The following is a 24,615-nucleotide window of genomic DNA, read 5'->3' on the forward strand; positions in this document are numbered from 1 at the left end:
TGCCCTTAACAAGCGAGACTAGGCTGGGCTTGGTTCGGCTGTCTTTAATCCCAGTTCTCCGGAAGCAGGAGCAAGCGGATTTCAGTGAGTTTGAAGCCAGCCTGGTCTACAGAGCGAGTTTCACAGAGCCAGGGCGTCATGGTGACCCTGTCTCAAAAAACAAAATTTTAAAACAATTTTAAAAGCCCACAATTGTTGCCACCGCAAGCCAATTTGAAAACGAGGCAGGGGGTCCGGCCTGTGCTCTCTAGAAAAGGTGGGGTCAGTAAGAGCGAGGGAGCACGGCAAAGGGCGCATGGCTCAGGTCTGATCCCCGGTTCATCCCTGGGACCTACACAGTGGAACGAGAGAACCTACTTTCCTAGACTGTTCTCTAACTTTCACACATGTACATACTAAATAAATACAAATACAAAAATTTAGCGGTTTTTTTGAAGCAAGAGAAATGAGGCGGCGGGAAGTGCTGCTATGCCTTTAAGCACCCAGACTCCTCCCCCGAGTGGGCGTGGTAGCAGCCAGCGCCTTGAAAAATAACTGTGGGGGCGGGGCTTGGCAATTGTCCGTTGTGATTGGCTAGATCCTCGGGCGGTGGTTCCTGGGGGCGCGTGCGCGCGATGCCTCCTCCCGCCTCTCAGGCGCGGGGGCGTGGAGAAAGGAGCCAGCACTTGCTTTTATTGGCTCTCGCGCAGGTCCCGCCCCACAGTCGAGGGCCCTCACGTGACGCGACGGCTGGGGCCTCCCGGCGCGGGGGACGCTAGTGGCCAAGATGGCGGCAGAGCTGGTGGAGGCCAAAGTGAGTGAGGGAGAGTGGCTCCAGCCGGGACAGGCGGGTGGCGGAGTACGGACCGCTCCTCTCAGGGAGCTAGGAGGGCGGGGGGCGGGGTGTGGCGCCGCGGGCTGGCGAGGGTGCGACCAGGACTCGGGCTGAGCCTGCGGGCGGGGGGCGGGGAGACCGGGGGCGGGGTCGCCAGCACCCTCCTGGGGTGTCCCCGCCGTCTACTGTCACTTCTTTACCGACCCGAACTGGGTTTCCTACAGGCTGCGAGTACACAGCCTCCCGGGAACAGGCACTGTCCTCTCTTTTGGGTGAGCTCCATTGGGACAGAAGTGGGGGTCCTTCTGTGGTCTTGGAAGCCGAAGGAATGCAGTGACTTCTCCATCGGGTTTCCAAGGCAACGAGTAGGACTCAGGTCCGGGTGCCCCCCTCTTTCCTCCCCTAAAGGCAAGCATGGGGAAGGTCTGCAGGGATTTCCACAAGTGCTCTGATTCTCTGGGCCCGTACTGACACCTCCCACTACTGAATAAGTCAGACTCCAGACTCAACCCAACTATAAGTGCCCAAGTTCATTTTAGAGACCCAGCCCTCGAGTCCCGCTCCCCACTTGCCAGCCTCCAATGATCCTGCCTCACTCTCTAACCTCTACATCCTAGTGAATCATCTTGTAGGGTTTTACTGCTGCCTGGTGTAGCCCGCTGGACCCATCACCCGCTTCTTTTTATGTGTTCCTCAGATTGATCCCCACGAGACACCTTGACTGAGTCCAGGGGAGCACTGTTTAGGGTTGTTTCTCCCATTTCTGCACTAAGGTACCAGGGCTCTGACCTTCTTACCCAACTTGAGTCCCCATTAAACCTTCCCGGAGTACAGCTTGGCTTAGCTTTCATCCAGTTCCACGCTGTCTCCCTGCCAAGGCTCCAGCCCCTCAGTCCTCCTCAAGCATCTTCCTACCAATAAGATCCTGACTTGCCCACCCTCCTTTCCTGTCTCTTTTGTTACATGGTTCTTCCCTCCCCACCAGGACCCTTAGAATGATTCTAGAGACTCTGAATAAAAAGTGCACTCCGGGTGTGGTGGTACATGCCTTTAATCCCAGGACTCAGGAGACAGAGGCAGGGAGATCTCCCTGAGTTCAAATCCAGTCTGGTCTACAAAGTGAGTTCCTGGACAGCCAGGGCTCCACAGAGAAACCCTGTCTCCAAAAAATTTTTAAAAAGTGTACCCATCTTCCCCCCTGTTCACTCACCCAACATCTATACCATTTACATAAACTCTTGGGGAACAGAACTTTGAGATGGGTACATGTGAACTGTGGGTCTGGGACCCAGTTTTACTGCTTGAAGTCCCTCTTGTAGCATCCTTAGAACATTGGGGGAGGCCAATGCCTCTGTACCCACCTCCCCCCTCAGTGATAAGGACTGTAATTGCTTCTTTGCTGTCTAGATCCTTGAAATAAAAGTTGCTGACCCTCTGCCAGCTAGACCGTTCCTCCACCTTAGTTAGGTGAACTTGTCCCTTCTTTGCAGCTCTGAAATGATCCAGAGGGGCTCCTGTCATGGCCCTCACAGTGCTTGAAGTTTGATGGTAGTACTTCCACTTCTCCTGTAGCTATCCTCCAGCCTGTCACAACAGGCCAGAGATTCTGTCTTCTGAGGTCCACTGGGGCTTCCAGGAGGCGATTGTGGTGTTTGTGAATGAATGGACCACGCTCTATCATCCTGCAGATGAGTGGTCCCTGCCACAGGCTTGGAGTGAAGCCTTCAACCTTTTGCCCTTGTGTATCTCAGCTTTCTGAAGACCCTGGGCTAGTGACACAGCTGAGTGCAGCCACTTGTGTCTGTGTCTGGGCTGTCGTTCTACATCACACCCCGGCTGAAGGCTCCAGAAGTCATGGCGCTGATGCTGCAGTCTGTGCCAGGGCGGGAAGTGCACTCCGGACGATGGATGTAGGCTTCTTCCTGCACCTGTCCGACGCCCTGCTGTTCCTTAGCAGGCTGCTTGGGCCATGGCAGCTGCTAAGAAACCTGACCCAGACCATATGGTAGCGACCTGGCTGCTCTCATGCTGCCATGCATCCTCGGTGATGGAGCTCCTGGTACCCACTGGGGCCACAAAGCCCCTGCTCTGACTGAACCACCGAGGGCTCCTACCTTACTTACCTCTCCTGAGTTGTGAGGGTTTGGGTACAAATGTGCTAACTATGTGTTGTTCGTCCCTGCGTGCAGGAGGAAGTGAAGGCCACATTAGGTGTGCCCAAGGGCCAAATACCCTAGAGTCCCTGGAGAGTCCAGGCTTCCCTACAATCCTCCAGAGGTCTGGGAAGCTTGGTAGTAACCATGTCAAACTCCAGCCCACCCTGTAATACCAGGAGTACTTAAGTCATGCTGCAGTAGCTGGTACCCCAGATCTCAGGTATTTTTCGGAACTCCCTAGGACACTGCTTTTGGTCCCAAGGGCCATGTTAGGTAGTGCCCAAGTGACCAGGTGGACATCCAATGGGACAGATCCCAGACTCCTGGGCTGGTCAGGTGGGCTTTCTGTATTGCTTTACAGGTTTCTTTGGGGCTCACAGACTGGGTCACCTGACTGTCTCCTCATGCTACTTGGGGTATGTGTCCCAGCTCTGTGGAAGTCCCTTTCTACCTCCACTCTTCATTCAGTGGAGACCAGAATCAGGACTTAACACAAGAGGCCCTGGACCCAGCTGACCTGTCAGGGATGCCCAGTCCTTCTATCTGTGGGGCCCTGCCATGCCCGCAGCCATCAACTGTCTTGAGTGCAGGTGTCCTGCCAGAGGGCCTGGGTCATGCTCTGGAATCCCCTTATGCTCTGGTTGGTTTCTTTTTGCCTGAAGCATCCCATAGGTGCATTCTTAGGCCTGCCCATTTGTGTCACCTTGTCATTAGCTAGGTCACTGCTTAGTTTGGCTGTTCTCATGTGCACCCATTCTGTTCCTGGGTACCCTGGTGGTGCCTTGGGGGGTACTCCTGGCATGGTTGGCTAAAAACCAAGGGCAGAATCCAGGGTGCCTTATTGGAAGACCTGTCTCCGCCTGTGGTGCCCAGGGTCCTTGCCTGAGACTAGCAAGCCATACCTACTCTGGAACAGCACTTTTAGGAAGCAGGAAGGGAGCTGTGGGGCGAGGGGAGATGCAGGTTAGAAGATCAAATCCCTGAGAGCTGCTGTGGTTCCCCTTTGCAGAACATGGTGATGAGCTTCCGAGTGTCAGACCTGCAGATGCTGCTGGGCTTTGTAGGTCGTAGCAAGAGCGGGCTGAAGCATGAGCTGGTGACCAGGGCCTTGCAGCTGGTGCAGTTTGACTGTAGCCCGGAGCTTTTCAAGAAGATCAAAGAGCTGTATGAGACTCGCTATGCCAAGAAGAGCGCAGAGCCCGGCCCACAGGCGCCACGGCCTCTGGATCCCCTGGCACTACACTCCATGCCCAGGACTCCCCTGTCAGGACCCACCGTGGACTACCCCGTGCTGTACGGGAAGTACTTGAATGGACTGGGGCGCCTGCCCACCAAGGCCCTTAAGCCGGAAGTACGCCTGGTAAAGCTGCCTTTCTTCAACATGCTGGACGAGTTGCTGAAGCCCACTGAGCTGGGTGAGTGGTGGGCAGTGTCCCGAGACCCCCAAAGCAGTCTCAGCACTGTGCCCCATGACCAGCCTCCCCAAACCTAGTAGCTTAAAGCACATGGCGTGGGAGGCAGGGCAGCACATCCTGGCCTCCTCATCACTTAGGGGCTAGACTGGGCTGCAGACTTAGGGGCTAGACTGGGCTGCAGACTAAGACCTCAGAGGGTGTGGCTGAGGGCGTAGGTTGAAAAGTGAGCCAAGCATTCACTAGCATGCATAACCTTTCATCCCCCACTTAGTTGGCTGAGGCAAGAGGATTGCCATGATTTTGAGGCTAGCCTGGGCAAACAGACCCTGATTTTTTTTTTTTTTTTAAATGACATTTTGTTTTTAAAGAATTATTTACTCAGTGGAAGAGCGCTTGCCTAGGAAGCGCAAGGCCCTGGGTTCGATCCCCAGCCCCGGAAAAAAAAAAAAAAAAGAATTATTTATTTATTTTATGTATATGAGTACACTATTGTCCTCAGACACACCAGAAGAGGGCATCAGATCCCATTACTCATGTCTGTGAGCCACCATGTGGTTGCTGGGATTTGAACTCAGAACCTCGGGAAGAGCAATGAATGCTCTTAACCACTGACCCATCTCTCCAGCCCCCAGACCCTGATTTTTAAAAGAAAAGAAAGAAAAAGAAAAATAGATGTTAAGTTCCAAGTTCTCAGGGTACCAGGTCATAGACTGGTCGGTCAGACCCCATCCTCCCTGTTGAGGCATGGATGGCCTCCGAACCCTCTACAGCGCCTGGTGTTCTGCGCACTGCCAAGTGGGCTTGTGGCCACAGAGGCTGCCCTGAGCTGTGTACCTAGAAGGTCCTGGGACTTTCTCGGGTTCTCCCAACATCCTAATGCCACATTCTCCATCCTGCCTGCCTCTGTGAAAGCCCAGAGGTTGGACCCCAGTACTTGGGCTGGTTCAGAGATGGGCAGTGCCTTCTGTTGACACCACGTGGTGCTCAGGGGCCTCCCCACTTCCTTTCAGCCTGGGTAGCACTCTTCTACTGTAGCAAGGCCATGTCCTCCTATCCTGGGACTGGTGTGGGGTAGGGGTGGGGGGCTGTGTTTAAATTGGGGCTGCTGGAGGAAGGACAATGGACAGCAGTGGTTGTGCCCTCTGGCATGGTCCAGGACTTTTCTGTGATTAGAGGCCCCATCCCCTTACTGAGGCTCCACCCTTCTCTTGAAACCTACGATGCTGATGGGGGCTTCTAGGCAGAGCCCCCAGTCTGCCCACCCTGCCCTTCCTGTCATGCTCCAAGTGCCACAAGCTTGCCCCCCTGAAAGTCTCCATAGCTCTCAGGAGCCTTGGGGCCAAGCTGACTGGGTGTCATCTTGAGGGAGACCTAAGTGCCAAGAGGTTGGCCCCTGGCCTCCCCGCCTGCATGACAGGCTTCCTTCCTGCCGAGCAAGCCAGCCGTCACTCTGCCCCACAATGCATCACTGTGCCCCTACCCCCCAGGGACCTCGGTCACCTGATCTCCGGGAGAGCATGCTCCCCTGTATACCAGCGACTTGAACAAAGAGATCTAGCCTGCCCGCCTGCCTCTCACCAGGGCACCCCCTCCCAGGGTCCCCACACCCTGAGGGGCTGCTCGATAAGGGTGCTGATCCTGGGTCTTAGGCTGTGACTTCTCAAATTCCAAAGCCCAAGATTTCACAGGCTTCCTTAGCCCTGGCCTAGACCCTCCCAGCATGGCCCCAGACACAGTCGGACTGAACCCATATGTCACCTGAGCACCGGGAGGGGGAGGGGAAAAGGAGGGAGAGACCAGCTGGAGACCAGGGCACATGGACAGCCAGTAACCAGAGAGAGCAAGGGACTCACCCAAGGACACACAGCAGCCTGAGCTAGCCCCCAGATTGATTCCCTTTCCACTAGGCTGTACCCCTGTTTGTCTGAGGGTCCATGTTGGTTTCTCCCCCACTTCCAGGATAGGCAGGCCCTGATAGATAGCAGTTGCTGCCCACAGCAGCACTGACTCAGGACTCGAGACCTGGGGGTCCAGGCAGAAGTGAGGATGGTGTGGGACTGGGTGGAGAAGGAGGTATCATGGAGCTGGTGTTGCCTGCCCTAGGGCCGTGTGTCCTTTGAGCAGTTGGAGGGCTTCCTAGAGGTCATCTAGATGGAATGAAGCCATTATGGTAGTAAAGAGTGATGGGGGCTCTAGACTTGAGGACGTGGCCAGGGCTAGGGGACCCATGATCCTCGGGCTCATGGGACATCAGCCTCTTTAGCCCCTGCTACTTCCCCTTGATGTCCTCATGGGTCAGTTCCCAGGCTGCCCTGGCACTTATGGTCTTCTAGCTCCAGCCCCGACAGTGCTGTGAATAGAGGTCCACCCCGCGTCATCCTCAGAGGACACTGGGAAAACCTGCCTGGTTCTGTCAGCAGGGCTTTGGCACAGGCTATACCTCAGCCTCCCACACTGACTCTCCTTCATTACCCACCCCAGGCCTTTCCTGGTCAGTCGTTACGGGTGCTCCCCAATGCCTGCCCATATAACGTCTCCTCCACCATAGCTGGCTTTCAACACTACCTTTATCTGTTGCACTTTACCTTTTGGGTGTTTATTTTTTGTGGTATTTTGAGGCAGGGTCTCAGGTAGCTCAGGCTGGCCCAGCTTGTTATATAACAAAAATGATCTTGACCCTCTGATCCTGTTTGTACTTCCCCACTGCTGCACTGATCGGCAGGCACCCCTGCATCCACCACCACCCTTGCTGTCTGACACCCAGGCTGGGCCTGGCTGGCTCAAATCACGGATTTGGGGCAGGACAGCAGCACGGATGAGCAGGGTACACTGGTCCTGCCCACCCCCGGGGCACAGGCTGTGCTCCTCTGTGGCTAGGTACATCCCCACCTAGCCGTTAGTCCCACAGTGGTGCTGAGTGCCACTCTGTCCTCAGTCAGTTCTGCTCCCTGCCGACCCCTAACTCAGGACCTTTGTAGTGGGCGAGGGCAGCTGTGTGGAACTGGACCTGATGGTACCTAGGTGATCGTGCCCAGCACGCTGCTGCCATGGCTGGCCTGAGGCAGATTGGGCCCCACTTTTGGCCTTGGCACTGCTAGTGCAATCAGATAGTCCTGCATTAAATGCCCATCACTTTAGCCAGGTGGTGGTGTATGCTTTTAGTCCAGCGCTCAGGAGGCAGAGGCAGGCCTGGTCTACAGAGCAAGTTCCAGGACAGCCAGGGCTACACAGTGAGACCGTCTGGTGAGGAGGCCACTTATCCCCTGTAGCCCCTGGATGAAGTGGCAATTGTGTCATTGTCTCGAGGGACTTAGGGATACCCAGAGCTGGTCCTGGGTAGTCCTACTCTCTATTGGGTTCCCATTGCCTGCCTCCACCCTGGAGTGCACAAGACGTAGACCACACGACAGTGAAGATCCTGGGCATCGTCTTCCAAGGCCAGGCAGAGGCGGTCTGTGGGTTCCCCCACAGAGTTTGTGTTTGCCCTGCCCATGTGCAGTGTCCATGGTGTGGTCCTCCACCTAAAACCCATGCTGTAGAGGCCAGAGAGAAAGTGAGAGTGGTCGGGAGGGAAGGAGGCAGGCTGCTGGGTAGCCCAGGCTGCCCTCACCCCACCTCATTCCGAACTGGCGGTGTGCAGTTGGTTTTGGTTCTTTTTTTTTTTTTGGAGCTGAGGACCGAACCCAGGGCCTTGCACTTGCTAAGCAGGTGCTTTACCACTGAGCTAAATCCCCAACCCCTTGGTTTTCTTTTGATGTAAGGTTTCTCTGTGGAACTCTGGCTGTCCTGGAATTCACAGAGATTCCCTGCCTCTGCCTCTGGGATTAAGTGTGGGCCACCACGCCTGGACAGTTTGATCAGGCCCTCAGACACTGTTGTATAGGACAGACATCACATCAACTTATTAGAGGAGGGTTGCAGGTTCAGGGCCAGCCTGGGCTATAAAGTGAGAGCCACAGTTGGTGCAAAGGCCATAAAACTGGGTGGGTCTGATGAGGCCTCCAGGAAGGGTTCAGTTCAAGGCTGGTGCTGCCCTGGAGAGCCAGCCCTCAGTGTGGGGTGGGGGCAGCCTGTGGTTCCTGCAGGCATGGGTGGGATAAGCCTGGCTGCTGGAGGATGGGACTCCTATCTCCTACCCAGCCACTGCCACCTCAGGTGTCTGCCATGGTCCTGCTGGACTTGTTTCACCCTCCCTTGGACGATGGCTGCAGGTAGGCAGCCCTGAGTGGCCCAGGCAGCCCTGGTCTCAGCTCTCCCTCGGGCCCTGCAGCATTCTGCATGCAGCCTGCTGTCACCCAGGGGCCCATGGCTCTTTCTGTATGTGAGACAATCCCCTCACCCCAGCCACTCCACCCCAGGTCGGAATCTGCCTGTACTCAGTATGTGGCACAGGCAACAACACAGCCTTCTGGTCAGAAGGTTCCAGGCCAATCACACCCAGCATCAGCTGTTCTCATAAACCAGGTCCTGCGGCTGTTCAGACAATGCTACCTGGCAGGGACGGTGGCTGATTTTGCAGAGCTGGGTGGAGCTATAGGCCTGTTCCCCACTGCTGTGCCCTTGGGGCTCAGACTCACCTGGAGTCCAGGCAGGTTTTTGAACCCAAGATCCTTCTGCTCCGGCCTCCTGCACACTGGGCGGCAGGTGCCAGTACTGCCTCTTCTCCTTTTCCTTAGGCCTGCTGTGGCCACAGCAAGTAAGAGCCCCCTGCTGGGCTCCCGCCCCGTAGGCCAGCATGCTGTTGTGGAGCCCGTGCAGACAGAACAGTGGCCCACAGATACACGTGGCTACCCCTCCGCCTTTGGGCTACATGGCTGGGGGTGGGGGGAGGTTCCAGAATGGGCAAGGCCAGTACATGTCACTAGAGTCTCAGGTGAAGGGGGTGGCCTCTGTCAAGCTAGGCTGCCTGACCCACGTGTGTTCAGTCCCACAGAGTGCTGAGAAGCTGCAAGAGAGCCCGTGCATCTTCGCGCTGACCCCTAGGCAGGTGGAGATGATCCGCAACTCCAGGTGGGGCCCAGCAGGCTCCGGAGCCTCTCCCAGTTCTTCCTCCTCCATGCCAGGGGCTCCCCAGGCACGCACGTCATCAGACGAAGCCCAGAGACCCTTGGGTGCCATGGGTGTGGGTGAGCCTGGGCTGTCCCTGCCTTGTTTGCCAAGGCAGAGGTCAAGCTGGGGTGGGTGGGTTCTATGACCACTTAGCTGGTAACCAAGAGAAGGACCCCTGGGTGGCCTATGCTGCCACTGACTCTGCTCCTGCCCTGCCCACAGGGAGCTGCAGCCTGGAGTGAAAGCAGTGCAGGTGGTACTGAGGTACGAGCCAGCGAGAGAGCAAGCCACGCCCTACCCCGACCTGCAGCAACCCCAACAAGCTGTCCTGTACTGCCACCATCTGCTCTCATTGCACAGGCCTTCCCAGTTCTCTCTCTTTGGCTGTGTGTCCCCACAGCCCCACCCCTGTGTCCCATGAACTCCCACAGCCCCACTGTGTCTCATGTTCCCCCACAGCCCCATATCCTGCTGTCTCCCTAGGATCTGTTACTCTGACACCAGCTGTCCACAGGAGGACCAGTACCCACCCAACATCGCTGTGAAAGTCAACCACAGCTACTGTTCAGTGCCGGTGAGTGGGGCAGCCTGGGAGCGGGGTGACATAGACACCAAGCAGGAATGGGGACCTGGTGGGGCTGAGTATAGCTCTGTCCACAGGGCTACTATCCCTCCAACAAGCCTGGTGTGGAACCCAAGAGGCCCTGCCGCCCCATCAACCTTACCCACCTCATGTATCTGTCCTCGGCCACCAACCGCATTACTGTTACCTGGGGCAACTATGGCAAGGTGAGCCCTGGCCTAGCACCCAACTGCCTCATGTCTCCCTGTCCATCCTATGCCCAGCACCCCATCCTTCCACATTGCTGCCCTGACACAGCCTCTCTGTCCACAGAGCTACTCTGTGGCTTTGTACCTGGTTCGACAGCTGACCTCCTCAGACCTGCTACAGAGGTTGAAGACGATTGGGGTGAAGCATCCTGAGCTCTGCAAGGCTCTGGGTGAGTGGAAGGGCCTCCAGGCCTTGCTGTGCCTGCTGGGACCTCCTGCTAGGGTGTGCAGTGACAGATGTGGGGCAAAGATGCAAGGCCAGGCTGGGGTCCAGGTCCTGGCCCTTGCCGTGGGGTTTTAGGCCCTGGTCTGTGGGCAGAGCATGATGAGCGGCAGGACGGTGGGACACAGGTGATGGCATTGTTCTTTTGAGACAGGGATACTCTGTATAGTAGCCCCGGCTGTCCTGCAACTTGCTCTCTAGACCAGGCTAGCCTCTGCCTCCCAAGTGCTGAAATTGAAGGAGTCTGTCAGCATCGCCCAGCCAAGATGGGTGTTTTTAAGTTGAGACAGACAGTGTAGTTCTGAAGACATGGCCCCTGCAAAAGGCTTAAGACCCCACAGTGCCCACCCAACCTCCCTGGCTCTGGACCTCCCCAGTGGACATTCCTTTGCAGGGCAGGCCTCAGCTGCCTTGGGGGCATTCAGGCCTGTTGTTTCCCGTCTCAGCTGGGGTTGGCCTGGCCAAGTTCCAGTCTGTTCTGAGGAGGGTGCTATCATGACCCCCTAGCTGGGAGGAGGGGGCCCAGGCCTGCTGGAGTTGTCCTACCTGGGCAATTGAAGGCTTGCTTTGCAGGCTTTGCAGGCCAAGGCTACCAGCTCTATTGTTTGTTAACCAGGGTTGGGACAGCAAAGTCACAGGTGCACCCTGTGTACATGGGCCTGGTCAGTGTTCGACAGGTCACAAGGCTTAAGAAAAAGCTTTTGCTGGCCTGACGCTACAGGTTCTGTGCCATCTCAGTGGTATTCTCAGCTGACCCCTCAGGGCTGTGATGTTGCCACAACATATCTGTATGGCCTCAGGGAAGCTGTGCCTCTTGGATCTTTCCAGAAATGACATGCTACCTAGCAGAGCCTCAGCAGGTGTGGGAGCCCCTAGGGCCTTTCTGTGGGATGCATCGGGATTTGTGGGGTTCAGGCTGGCTGGAAGTGACTTTCCAAGCAGGCAATCAGGAGCTTGAGGCCAGCCTGGCCTACATGAGACCTGCAGTCTCCTTCAGCTGTGGAGAGAGCCTGCTGTCTGACAGTCCCCATCCCCTCTGTCACCTCACATAGTCAAGGAGAAGCTTCGCCTAGACCCTGACAGCGAGATTGCTACTACCGGAGTGCGAGTGTCCCTCATCTGTCCAGTGAGTCCCATCTGTCCCCAGCCACGTGGGTGGTCATTCTGGGATAGCAGTGTCCTCACATCCTATCTGTCTGCTCTCCAAGCTGGTGAAGATGCGGCTCTCGGTGCCCTGCCGTGCAGAGACCTGCGCACACCTGCAGTGCTTTGACGCCGTGTTCTACCTACAAATGAATGAGAAGAAGCCCACGTGGATGTGCCCTGTGTGTGACAAGCCCGCAGCTTATGACCAGCTCATCATAGATGGGTGAGTCTGGCCTGGTCTGGGCCACTCCAGGCTGAACACTGCTGTGTTTGGGGTGTGTCACGGAGAAGAGAGCCAAGCTCTGCACTGGAGACACCAGCTAGCCAGCTGGTTGCCTGACTCCCCTGCTCTAAGCCCGTAGTCTGTGGCCTCTGTTGCAAGATTATTGGAGCCTTTGCTGTGGAGAGGGTCATTCTGTCGCAGCCTCAGGCTGCTAGGTCCCCTGTGCATGTGACCCTGAGCTCCCAGTCTTTGCCAGTGGTCACCTGCAGATATGGCTTCTATGTGGGGAGGGCAAGACAGGCAGGAACCTGTCCCATAGCATAGAGGGAGGGTGCTGCTCCTTCCCTTGGGATGTTTTAGCTCTCTACTCAGAACACTGAGTCTGCTGTCTGCCATACCTGAGGCTCCTGCCAGGTGCCAGCCACACTTCTGTGTCCCCAGAGCCTGGACAAAGAACTGAGGCCCTCAGAACCACTTGGGGGTGGGGGCACCTCTGTCTGTCCTTGGGCTGGGAAGAGGGACTTGAATGCACTACCACCCCCAACCTGCCATTCAAGCCTGGCTCCTCCCAGAGGTCACAGCCTTTGATCTGCCATGCTCCTAGTGAGACAGGGGCTCTTGAAGCAGCCACCAGCCCAGCTCCCCAGCCTGCAGATGGCCACTTCCCTGACCAGCTCTAGCCTTGGGTGGAGTGAGCGCTCTGGGACTGGGCATGTGGGCTGGACTCAATTGCCCTCTGTTTTCAGCCCAGCTGCGGTCCGTTCTTCTGCAGCAAGCCCTCCCTCCCCTAAGCTCCAGGCCGGCAGTAGCCAGGGCTGGCAGGCTCAGCAGGTGCCTTTGCCCTTGGTGGAGCCCTGTGCCACCACCCCAGTGTAGCCAGGGACCTCCTGGAGAGAAGCTCCTGTTGTTGGCCGACATGATCCCAGACGTGTGCTGTGGGAAGTCAGTAAGAGATCTGTTCAGCCCACAGGGCCTCAGAATGTATAGGAGTGAATTCTCCAGGCGTATGGGGCACCGGGCAGAGTGCACATTGTGCCTTTGCCCAGACCTGTCCACTCTGGTGCCCACAGGCTGCTGTCGAAGATCTTGAGTGAGTGTGAGGACGCAGATGAGATTGAGTTCCTGGCGGAAGGTTCATGGCGCCCAATACGTGCAGAGAAGGAACCAAGCTGCAGCCCACAGGGCCCCATCCTGGTGCTAGGTGAGTCCCCCAAACAGCATCCGCCAAACCGCGCCAGCCACGCAGGGCGGCTGAGCACTGTTGCCCTGTCCCCACAGGCACCTCGGACGCCAACGGGCTCGCACCAGCCTCCAGCACCCCGGGCATGGGAAGTGGCCTGGGTGGCCCAGGCGGCGCCGGCGGCGGGGCGGGGGCGGCGGGTGGCCTGGAGAACGGCAAGACAGGCGCAGACGTGGTGGACCTCACACTGGACAGCTGTCGGCCCTCAGAAGATGAGGATGAGGGGAGGACGGCGATGAGGACGATGGCGAGGGCCCCCGGCCGAAGCGCCGTGCCCGTTCAGAAGGGACTGGTGCCCGCTTGCTGACGCCGCTGCGGGGCGCTGGAGGGCGGGAGCCGCTCCCGTCCATCATTCCCTCGCCCACCCCTCCCCGGCTCCCGGCTCCTGTACTTCTGGACTCTCCTCTCGGGGGGATTAAAAAAAAAGTAAAATGACAAAAAAAAAAAAAAAACCAAACAAACAAACAAAAAAAAAAAACAAGAGAAAATAAACACTTACACAGGCCGGCAGCCTGCACGCCACCTCCCGGATCAGCCCGCAGGGCGCGGGGACCTCGGACACTGGACAGCGGCCGGCGGCTGTCCCCGCTCCCTGCGTTGAGGCCGAGCCCTGACCCCGGAGTGCTGGCCTGGTCGCAAGCAGTTTTAGTTGAGAAGCCATGGTGGGGCGGCGGGCCGGGGACGGCGGCCACAATGTGCAATAACGTGGTGTCCCGGGGCCGGGCGCGGCGGCAGACCCGGGTGGCATGGGGGGGTGTCGTTTCTAGCCAGCTACCTCGGTAACTCCAATTCATTCAGGTTAACTTCCCCATGGGGCAGCCGGCCGCGGGCTTGGGCGCTGTCGCTCTGCTCTTGTGTGGCCCGCGGCATGAGGCTCCCCGGCTGCCTCCTTACCCTCGGGAGCCTCGCTCTTCCAACGCCCCGCTGCCAGGCAGACCTCGGGGCATCCTGCCGCCCTCCCCACCCGACTCTGTCAGGAAGCAATACCGGGTCCGGTCTGGAGCTGGGCGGCCTGGCGGTGTCACCGCATGAACTCGCTGGGAGGCCGGGGCCCTGGCCAGCCACACGGCACTCTTTTCTAATATTTGTATTCTAATTTAATTGTTTTTTAAAAATGCAAATAAAAAAAAAAGAACGAAGAGTAGCCGGTCTGGCTTCTGACCATCTGTGGTTTCTCTGTAGCCCAGGCTAGTTCTCCCTAGGAGCTGTGCAGTGGGTCAATTAGCCCAGGGGACTGCTTGTTGAGCAGCCAGACACTGTTGAGCCTCATCATTAGCAGGAAAATGGTGGCAGGGATAGCCAAACAAAAGGGTTGGCCTCTGATCTGTGTACCTACGCACAAGCAATTTGGGTGGGCCCAGTGTGAGTACCCTCCCACACAGAAATTTGAACTCTGACAAAAAATTGTGTAGAAAATACACTGGAGTAATACTCAACCCTGATCAGGATCGAGGCTCAGACGTACAGAGTGGAGGGACCAGGAAGACTTTGTGCTCAGTGAGAAACCCATGTGCTGGTACCGCGGCCACTCACGAGGAATGGGGCCGGTGGTATGCTCAAGTAAGAGATGAGTGGACGGGGCTTGATACTGGAAACCTCGGCATGGCACAGGTATGCATCGCACTCCCTGCTCAGACCCAGCACTGTATGACATCGTTGATCTGGGAATGGTCAGCAGGTAAGCCATCAAGGAGGCCTCTCCCACTCGGAGCTGTGACAGTCACCTGTTAATAGACATTTTAGGCTCCAGCAGGCAGGCCTAGTGGATTCCCAACATACAGGTCTCCACGGTGATCCAAGAGCGACTCATCCATGCTCTGGACAGAACTCTGCCTGGGCCACAGCAGAACAAGTGGGAAGACACCATAAGAAAGCCTAGAGGCAGAGAGTGGACCCCAAGCCCACCGCATCCCGTCCCCAGTGACAGGGCCCCAGGCCAGCTTCCTCCTGGAGACAGGAAGTTGTCCACAGCCAGCTGAGGTTTCCGGGCCCCCTAGGCCTGATAAGGTCAGTGGAGCTCAGCTGGGGACAGCAGCATGGGGCCTTCTAGAATCCAGATACAGCCCACCCAGGGCCTACAACACTGTAAAGTTGGGGTGTCTGAGCCAGGACTTTGAAGTCACCAGCCCAGCTGGCCCACTGATCACTGACCTTTCCCAGGAAAGCCTGGGAAACCCACCACCCACCCTGGGACTCGCTGGGTCCCTCTGCCAGGCCCCACCCATAGGGAATGTGAGACCAGGCAGATTGGGTGTCTCCCACACCCCCTCCCCCCAAAAAAACCACAAGACAACACAGAGACCAGGCAAAGAGATATCGTAACAGGCTGCATTTAGTGGTTGGGTTTTTCTCTTTTATGTACAAGAAAAATGAATTCTATTTTTTCGGATTTTTCATAATCTTTTGTTGTTTTTTAATTACTTTTAAAGCTTGTCCCCCCACCCCCAAAAAGTGCATTTTTCTTTAATCAGTTGATTTGTTTTCGTTCTGCCTCCCACACTTTTTATAAAGATTCTTACATCCGGTCAGTGGAATGTCTGTTCTGTGCTCTGGACCCCCATGCACCAGGCCTGGGGCCCCGAATTCCAAGGCACCTCGTTCTGGGCTTGGGGTGGGATTCCCCTGGCCCTCTGTCTCTTGGCCTCCCTGCCCCCCCACAAAGGTAAATCAGTATATATTTAGTGCGAGCTAGTTCTGAACTGAGATAATCATTTCTGGGGTGAGGAGCCCCCCAAGACCCCTGACCCGTCCGGTGCCAGCCACCCCCACCTCCGGGAAGGCTGTTTCCTCAGCTTAAATAACTTTTTAAAATAAAACTGCAAATATAAATATCTTTCTTTCTCAAAAAATAGGATTTTGCTTTTTCTTTTTTTGTTGGTTTTTGTGGTTTTTTTGTTTTTTTCTATTTTTCCTTTCAGCCTGTGTCCCTCCTACACACCCTGCTACTCACACTGCCTTCCCCTGAACGACCAGCCCAGCTTCCGCCTGGACTTCCAGGCTGCCATTGTGCCTGCCACAGCGGCAGCATTCCCTGGCTACCCAAGGGGACCCACCAGAGCACCCTCGGGTCAGCTGTGCTCAAAAGGGTGACAGGGTGGTGGCCACTCAGGGGTCCTCCTAAATGAGCACCCCAGGGCACCCACTTTGGTTCTACCACTGGAGCCCAGCATGGCGGGGCCATGGCAGGGCCTGCTCTGACATTTACATTCATTGGTTTCTGTAGATATATAGGGTTTTGCTTTTTATTTTTATTTTTTATATATATATATTTTTTTTTTTTTTTTTTTTTTTTTTTTTTTTTTTTCTTAATCTCCAAAGGCCTGTAGGGACAGGAAGGCAAAGAGCAGCAACTACTCAGCAGGGGTGGCCTTGTTCAGGTCACAGGCTGGTGCCAGCTGCAAGCTGGTCACCTCCCCAGCACTGGGGTCCCCAGAACCCCACAGCCTGGGCCCTTCTGTCTCACACACTCACACACACGCAAATTCACCATAATGGAAGTAACAAATTTCTCTTCTTTTTTTTTCTTTTTGTTATTGGTACCAGGCAGTTTAAAAAAAAAAAAAATAAGGGGACATACACACACACACACACACACACACACACACACACACACACACACACACACACACACACACAAATCCCAAACAACCAAATAAAACCTTTCTACAGCACCCTCTGCTCAAACCTCTAGTGAATTCCACAATTCTCTTTGGCAACTTTTATCACGGCCTTAATTTAAAGAATAAAAATTTGTAAAAATCGATCCACATTCTATATACAGTATGTGATTGCAGTATATGGGGGGGGGTTGGGGAGGGCCTTTAGGGGGCTGGGGGATGTCCCGGCGCTGGGCCCATGCTGTGGCTGCGGCCCCCTAGGGACGGGCTGGCGGTTAAGGCAAGGTGGGTGTGGGTGGGCAGAAGCTGGGTGCAGAGTGAGGGGCAAGGGTTTAGTGCAATCCCTAAGGGATGTGCGGTGTCGCTGGCGGGCTACGGGACGCCCTACCATAGTCCCCAAGGGCTCCATCCACCCCAAGTCTAGTGGCCACTGGCCAGGATGACATGTGATTAAAGTTGGTTTTATTGCGAGAGGATGGAGGGGCTGACCTGTCTGAGAATGGGGGACTGGGGACCAACTTGGCCTCCACAGCAGTTCCCAGGACAGCTCAGCGCGAAAGTAGGATGCAAGGGGAGGCCAGCACCACCCCGCCCCTGGGCCCATTCTGCTGGCCCCAAGGGGGGATCCTGAGACATCGGGGGGGGGGGGGGTCGCGCAGTAGACGGGGTTAGAAAGGAAAACCCCTCTGCTAGAAACTGGAAAGAGGCCTTCTGAAAGAGCTTCCCTTTAAAACCAAAGAAACATTTGTCAGATGGGGACACAGGAACACCCTCTACCCCGCCGGCATGCACTGGAAAGGGCTCGGCAGAGTGTACATGGACAAGGTCCCAAGTTTGGTTCTACCTTGGCCACGGGTTTTGACATGGGGGTGTGCTGGCACCCATGTCCCCCAACCCCGACCCCTGTCCGTGGCCTGTGGCTCAGTCAACACCGAGCCTTTTGGGGAAGCCAGAGTTTAGGGTGTGGGGGGCTCAGGTGCTAGCCCCTGGGTTACAGTCAGTGCCTTTGAATAAAAAGAGGGGGTGCCTAGGAGGGGGACCACCACACGGGGAGGGGGAACCACACGGGGGCACGGGGTCTGGCTAGCCGAGGACCAGCCCTCTCTCGGGGACATCCCTGAGCTGGGAAGGACAGGACAGGTGGCCTGCGGCTCCCAGGCCTGTGGTCTCCTACAGAGACAGAGAGAAAATTAAAATAACCTGGGAAACAGGGGCCCCTGGCAGACTCAGGGAGCCCCGGAGGCAGGCCAAGCGGACCCGGGTCCCTTCCCGTGGCGCCCTGGACGCCCCGCCCTGAGTCTTGGGAACGCAAGCGGATTCTACCGGAGCAATGGGTTGGGGTTCTTTTATTTTATACAAAAATAAATTGACTTAGTTACTTCCCACTGCTCTCCCTCTCTCCAATTTTTCATAGAAGCTGGGTGCAACTTGTAAACATTTCTTAAGTTAAGAATGAAAAGTACCCGTTCAGTTACAAAGTGCCAAGATCCCCACGTGGCCGTCACCGCTTTTGCCTTTTTTTTTTTTTTTTTTTTTTTTTTAATGTTCTGTTTTCGTGTTTCTAAAATCTTGGGGTTTTATTGCTGTTTTGTGACATTAAGCTGTGGCCTTTCTCTCGCTCCCTCGCCTGTCTCTGCCTGAGTCCCTGGGGTTACCTCTGATCTTGGCTACGTCCACCCACAACTGCTGCCGGCTCCTCTGAGGAAAAGAATATTTTATATATCTCTCTCTATATATATCTCTATATAAACTGTCTTTAAGGAGAAAAGGGGAAATAGATCTAAAAAGTGCCTTAAAAAGTGGGGCGCGGGGTAACGACGAATTTTCAATCTCTGAACACAGGGTGGGGCATGGCCAAGCAGAGATGGGAAGGTTGTGGGGGGTCGCCCTGAGCAGTGGCCCCAAGGACCCCGTCAGGTCTAAGTGCCATGAAAGAGGGTGGCAGGGACCCCAGCAGCCCCCCAAATCCCCGCTCTGGCCATCCAGGCTTGGGAATAAATAGATTTGTATGTCAGTGGTGGCCATGGTGGATGTGCAGAGATGTGAGGCCACAGGCGGGGAGGGAGCCCGAGGGGACACCCCCCCTCTTTTAGTAAGTGCCCTGAGGAAGGAGGGTGGGGAGCCGGGGACCATTTTAACGTCCACTCATAGTGGACAGAACATTTAAGGTCTGTCTAAGACCCCCTAAAACCAACCAGCAAGGAGCTGGGCGCCTGTCCTGGCGACCCTATCGCCCTCACCTTAGCAGGAGCAGGCTGGGCCCCTGGGTGGGACCTCTGGGTGGACGGGGCGAGGGGCACAGGAGCAGATGGGGCCACATCCTAAGGATCTGAGAAAGGCAGGCGCCCGCGGCCATGGTATATACACGCACACATGTCCGCGCGGATGGATGGAGGACGTCTGGACAGAGAACTGCTTACTTGTGGTGCTGGGGGTGGGTGGTGGTTTCTCTCTGTTCTTAGTTTTTTGTTTTGTTTTTGGTTTGTTTTAATACGAGTCAGGTTGCGAAGTTACCCTCAGTGGCGGCCACCGTGGGGCCACCCGCACCATCGTCTCCTCCACTGCCCGCTACATTCAGGCGGCCCAAGCCGTCAGGGCTGGCCTCCTCCTCGTCCTCCTCCTCGTCCTTAAAGTGCTTCTCCTGGCCATTGCGTGGAGCATCCGGGAGCCCGGGGGGTGCGCCAGCCCCGGAGGGGACATCGGGTGGCACACCCCGCACGCGGGGCTTGCGGCCACGGCGCGAGGGGACCCCATTGCAGCCGTCCTTCTTGAGGTGTCTGTGCAGGTGGTCGGAGCGCACGAAGGTCTTGCAGCAGCTGTCACACTGGTATGGTCGCAGCCCTGTGTGCACCCGCATGTGGTTCTTCAGGTCGTAGTTGTGCGCGAAGGCCGCACCACACTGCTGGCACAGGTACGGCTTCTCACCCGTGTGCTTCCGCATGTGCACCTTCAGCTTGTCCTGTCTGAGGGCGGGGCACGGTCAGCAGGCACCTGGGAGACCCCCATACCCCACCCAAGTACTTGTCTCCCTTGTTCCCAGGCCTCAGAACCCGGGGGCACAGGGGACCCAGCAAACCAGACAAATAGTATGGGCCAAAGCTGGCACTTGGCACTGCTGTGCAACGCAGAAAAATACTCAACCTCTCTAAGTAGCCTTTTCATTTCAACAGCCAGGCAGGGGCTGCTGTGCTTGCCTTGGCGCCAACATTTCTGATTTACTGGGTGCCTGCTGGAGGGCAGGGCAGGACTGTGACAGGTACTAGGGAGTTCTGCTCTCAGACCCTAGAGTTCTATGCCTTGATAGCACATGCCCACAATCCCAGCACTCTGGAGGCAGAAACTGATGGATCTCTGTGAACAGGAGCCCAGCCTGGGCTACATGCAGTTCTGGGATAGCCTGGTCTACCCACAGAGACTAAGTCTCAAACAAAATGTCCTACATCCCAAGGACTACATCATGAAAGGACTGTCACCTGCCAGCCCTCACCAAGGCCTCACCAAGGCCTCCTAGACCCTCACATGAACCTGTACCACAGCCTCTGACACCCCAAGGTCTCCCTGGGTACCTTTGCTGTGAGTAGTCTGTAAACATTGCCTCGGTAGTGGCCTCTTAAGGGTTGTTAAGGGGAAGGAAGTGTCTCTCCGAGTCATACCCTTGCACTTGTCATCCTCCTGCCTCAGCCTCCCAAGTGCTGGGCAGGATGAGTTCATGGCCCCTGGCTGCCCTCCCTCCATCCTGCCGCCTGTCCCGCAGAGGGGATGGAAATATCAGGCCTCTGAAAGGCGGGCCCTACCACAAACAGCTCTTGCTCCTTCTGATTAACCCAGGGCTGCACCTGACGGGGTGACACTCCCTAGTCTGGGTCTGCCCTGTGCTAAGTCTTGGGCTCCCCATGTAGCCCTGGCTGGCCTGGAATCCAAACTCCTCCAGCAACCCTGATGGCTTCCTTTGACGTATGGGCTGATTAACTGCTATTCATCCCCTGTTGACACTCTGGACACCCCTCTGCCTTAGCCAATCCCCTGAGACCAGGCTCCCGTTCCCGCTCCGCTCCGGCTCTGTGTATAGGGCCAACTGAGCTGCAGCCCCTCGACCTCCACTGCTCCCTACTGCCCTGAGGGTAGCACCAGACCCGAGTCTCCAGCTGTTATACCAGGAGGACTTCAATGCAGTGAAACCTCGCCGCCCCCTGCAGCCTGCTCACTTCCCCCCCACTATCTACACCCAGTATTGGGGGGCAGCAGCTGTTCCCCTGCACAGGCCCCACCCAGTACCCCAGTGGTTAGTTTTCCTAGCTTTGTACAGAGATTTCCCCAGAAGGCTCAGAGGGGGGAACTGACTGGCCTGGGGTTGCACAGCAGCCCAGGGGCCACACAGAGGCAGGGTAGAGGTGGGAGGCAGCCCCAGTTTCATCACCCCAAGCCCCGGCCTGAGTAATTATAGCCCCGGCTGCTACAAGCCTGGCTTACTCAATGCTCGCCGTGAGTCACAGGGGCCCCTGGGCTCCAGGCCTAGAGGGGGCGGTTAAGGTGGGGGTGAGGCAGGGGGTGGGGAAGGCCCTAGAGAAGGGGTAAGCAGGTAAGCCACAGAAGGGCCTCAGCAGGCACTAGGTTCTGAGTTTGTTTCTCTGCAGGGAAGAAGGACCAGCCCCAAGCTTGGGGGTAGCCAGGTACACACAGGGTAAAAAGAAATTCTGTGGAGTGGCTGCAGGGTGACCCAGGACCTCCACCTTGTTGGTCTCTCCAGAGCCCAATGTCTGTCTGAGAAGGGAGGGCTCTTGGTAACCCAGGATGTCCCCTGGGGGAGGAGTCTTCCCAGCCCTAGTCTCACCTACTAAAGCAACTGCCTTCCATGGTACGTGCTCTTTGTCCCTACCTGGCACTCCTGGGCACTGGAGCCCTGCCGCACCCTCTCCTGCTGCCCTCTGGGGAGGGGGCCAGGGTGCTGGGATGGGGGTCGGGTGGGGCCAGGAAGTTGAGACAATGGCTTCTTTCTTCAGGCCTGGTAGGCGTGGCTGGGGAACCCCAGGGCAGGGGGTAGCGCTGAGTCACTGGGCCTAACTGCGCCCCAGCCAGCCAGTCACCCCTACACACACACACACACACACACACACACACACACACACACACACACACACACACACGGCTAGGTTGTCCTGGGTTCACACAGCCAAGGAACCAACTCTGGACTCCTCAGACTCGATCCTGAATGGACTTGGGCTCCCCAGGGCTTCTTCCCAGGACTTCCCCCAACACCCACTACTGGTTGGGCCCAAAGGACCTCCAAGTTAACTGACCCCAGGGACTCTGCACCACTGTTCTGCTTACAAAGCCCCTCCCCTGTCCGTCTGAATCGTTCCAGGGAGGCCTGGCTGGATGGTGGCCTTGTGGGCCTCTGGCCCATCTTCTGCCACTGCACTCCTGAACCTCAGGTGCCCAGCCAACGCTGCTGCGGAGCCCAGTGCAGGGGCCCAGGAGGACCTCAGCACGTTCCAGGCAGGCCCACCTGGTCTCCACGGTGAAACAAACACCATGGTGGTGGAGCGACACCAGCGACCAAGCGAGCATCACTGGTGGGGAAAGAGAAGGGAACTAACTCTAGGAGGCACAGACCCAAGAAAGGAGGGGACAAAGACACCAAGAGAGGCAGAGAGCCTCAGTCGCTCTCCCGCCTGACCTGACTGGGCCGGGTGGCTCACCTGGTGAAGCGGACCTTGCAGATGTTGCACTCATAGGGCTTCTCGCCGGTGTGCGTGCGGATGTGCCGGGGCAGCTTGCCTGCGCCCTGGATCACCTTCTCGCATATGGGGCACTTCTGGAAGGCCTTGGCCCGGATTTTCTTCTCGCCCTTCTGTGACCAGGCCGGGTACACATCACCCTCATGGGCTCCGCTGAAGTACTTCAGGTAGTAGTCCATGACACCCTTGTCGTCCGGGCGGGACTCCTCATCACTGTCCCCCGCCCGGCCCACGGACGACATCATCTGCTGTAGCAGTGTGCTGGCCGCTAGCCCGTCCACATCAGCGGCATCCCCATCCTCGCCTTCTGCAGCACCTGACAGGAAGCCCGGGGAGTCGCCCGGCTCAGGGGCGGCCTCAGAGAGCGCCACTGCTTCTTCCTCACCAGTACTGGCCCCTGCACGGCCATAGTGGCCGTTCTGCGTAGTGGCTGGCGGGGCAGTAGGCGGTGGGAAGAGCCCCCCAGGCGGGGCATCTTCATCCCGCTCAGGCCACAGCCCTGGGGTGCTGTCACCCTCCTCCCCATCGCCCGTTGAGGGCCGATCAGCTGGAGGCCCTGGGCCGTAGAAGTCTAAGCCATTGCAGTCACCTGCAGCCACAGCAGCCACAGCGGCAGCCACTGCCTCCTTGGTGGCATCCAGGTCGTCATCGGGGGCACTGAAGCCAGGCCACTGGAAGGCAGTGGGGGGCAGGCTATTCATGGGGTTGCTGCGGAAGAACTCCAGGTACTCCTTGGCACGCAGCAGGTTGCGCTGGTCCGTGGGACCCGCCCCGTCGGGCTGGCCCGCATCCCCAACATCATCGGCCGCAAGAATCTGGCGCTCCAGCAGGTCGGTGCACACGCGGCTCACGGCCGGGATCTCCAGCAGCCGGGCCGCACTCAGGATGTCGCCCACATTGGCCGTGCTGACCGTGAGCGTGGCTGTGTAGGCAAAGTCCATGAGCGCCGTCAGCGCCTCGGCGCTCACAAAGTCAATCTCGTACACGTTCTGCTGGTCCACGACAGCGCCCGACGTGAACAGCTTCTTGAAGTACTGACTGCAGGCGGCCAGCACCGAGCGATGCGTGGGGAACTCACGTCCCTCCACCAGGATCACCACATCACACAGCAGCCCCTGAGTCCGCTGCTCATTCAGGCCGCTCAGGATGTCGCTGCTGTGGTCCGGGAACGGGATCCCGATGGGGCCATCCACGCCGCCAGCCATCTTTCGCGACACCTGCAGAAAGGGGTGGCAGTCAGCAAAGGGGACTATCTCTGGCTGGAGCCTGGCTTTCTCAACCTCAGTCTCCCCAGGGGAACACCGTCAGAGCAGAGCATACCAAAACCCGATGTGACAGAAGAGGTCGGATAGCTAGGGCCTCTTTGTGCCTGCAGACCAGACTTGGGGTCCTGAGGTGGCCCTCAGTTTCAGGGTCTTATGGCGCCAGGAGTCCAAAAGGGAAGCAGGGCCAGGGGTAAAAGCCCACCTACTACGGCCCCAAAGGAGGTCAGGACTAAACTGGCACGACAACAGGTCTTGCTCCCCTGGAGGATGGGTTGGGCAGGACAGGGTGTACCCCAACTCCAGGACTGAGGCCTGCCTAGTACCTGTACACTAGGGGTGCCCCCTTCCTGCCCTGCCCCCCAGACCAGACAGACCAACTGGTGAATAAGGGAGGAAACCAAGTTACGGCCCATGCCATGCTCCCCTCACAGGGTAGACCAGGGCCTCCCGCACACCTTGCTATGTTGCCTAGGATGGGGCTCAGCATGCTCCAAGCCTCGGACTCCCCATCTGGAAAATGGGCAGCCATCACTAGAGAAGCCCAGCAGAGGGGACACTGGGCTGTCCCACACACCCCACCCCTCCTCGTTGCCCCCCCAGAGCTGTGACTCATCTGCCCACGGCCTTGTGCAACCCTCTGGCTCTGTCCCCACCCCTCCGCCCTCTCCAGGGAGCCAGGCTGCCCTTCGCCACCCAACAAGGCCCACATTCCTCCAGATCCAGAACAGCCCGCCTGCACTATAGGGCCAGGGGCCCCTGGAGTTGTTCCCAGAAGGGACACGGCCGAATCTACTCCTTCCTCAGCCTCCTGAGGCCTCTGGGCCCCTCCTGTCCCCTCCCTCACCCAGAAGGCTGTCAGGAGGCACAGTCCATAGTGGATTTTCCCCCACAGGAGTGG

At 57.2% G+C, this 24,615-nt stretch overlaps 2 protein-coding genes across 2 annotated transcripts; one reads left to right on the plus strand and one right to left on the minus strand.

Moving 5' to 3' along the window:
* The first annotated feature begins 655 nt into the window (after nucleotides 1–655).
* Pias4 (protein inhibitor of activated STAT 4) lies at nucleotides 656–14,241 on the plus strand. The gene is given in 13 exon segments (XM_032907355.1): nucleotides 656–793; nucleotides 3,980–4,385; nucleotides 9,311–9,395; nucleotides 9,657–9,698; nucleotides 9,918–10,008; nucleotides 10,095–10,223; nucleotides 10,330–10,435; nucleotides 11,541–11,614; nucleotides 11,697–11,857; nucleotides 12,928–13,058; nucleotides 13,136–13,318; nucleotides 13,321–13,369; nucleotides 13,371–14,241. Coding segments are annotated over 13 exon segments (1,518 nt in total). The 5' UTR covers nucleotides 656–766; the 3' UTR covers nucleotides 13,405–14,241.
* Nucleotides 14,242–15,411: 1,170 nt separating this feature from the next.
* Zbtb7a (zinc finger and BTB domain containing 7A) lies at nucleotides 15,412–24,282 on the minus strand. Its single transcript, XM_032907367.1, has 2 exons — nucleotides 22,414–24,282; nucleotides 15,412–19,677 (listed from the first exon to the last, which is right to left on the minus strand). The coding sequence occupies exons 1-2, from the start codon at nucleotides 23,655–23,657 to the stop codon at nucleotides 19,212–19,214; spliced, it is 1,710 nt and encodes a 569-aa protein (XP_032763258.1). The 5' UTR covers nucleotides 23,658–24,282; the 3' UTR covers nucleotides 15,412–19,211.
* Between the last annotated feature and the right edge of the window lie 333 nt (nucleotides 24,283–24,615).

This window comes from Rattus rattus, chromosome 1 (assembly GCF_011064425.1).
Source record: "Rattus rattus isolate New Zealand chromosome 1, Rrattus_CSIRO_v1, whole genome shotgun sequence".
NCBI lineage: Eukaryota > Metazoa > Chordata > Mammalia > Rodentia > Muridae > Rattus > Rattus rattus.

Excerpts from the sequence above, each read along its gene's own strand:
- Zbtb7a (XM_032907367.1), bottom strand. The coding sequence starts at position 23,657 with ATGGCTGGCGGCGTGGATGGCCCCATCGGGATCCCGTTCCCGGACCAC. Across the intron at positions 19,678-22,413 it reads TGCAAGGTCCGCTTCACCAG|ACAGGACAAGCTGAAGGTGC; the intron begins GTGAGCCACCCG and ends CCCCGCCCTCAG.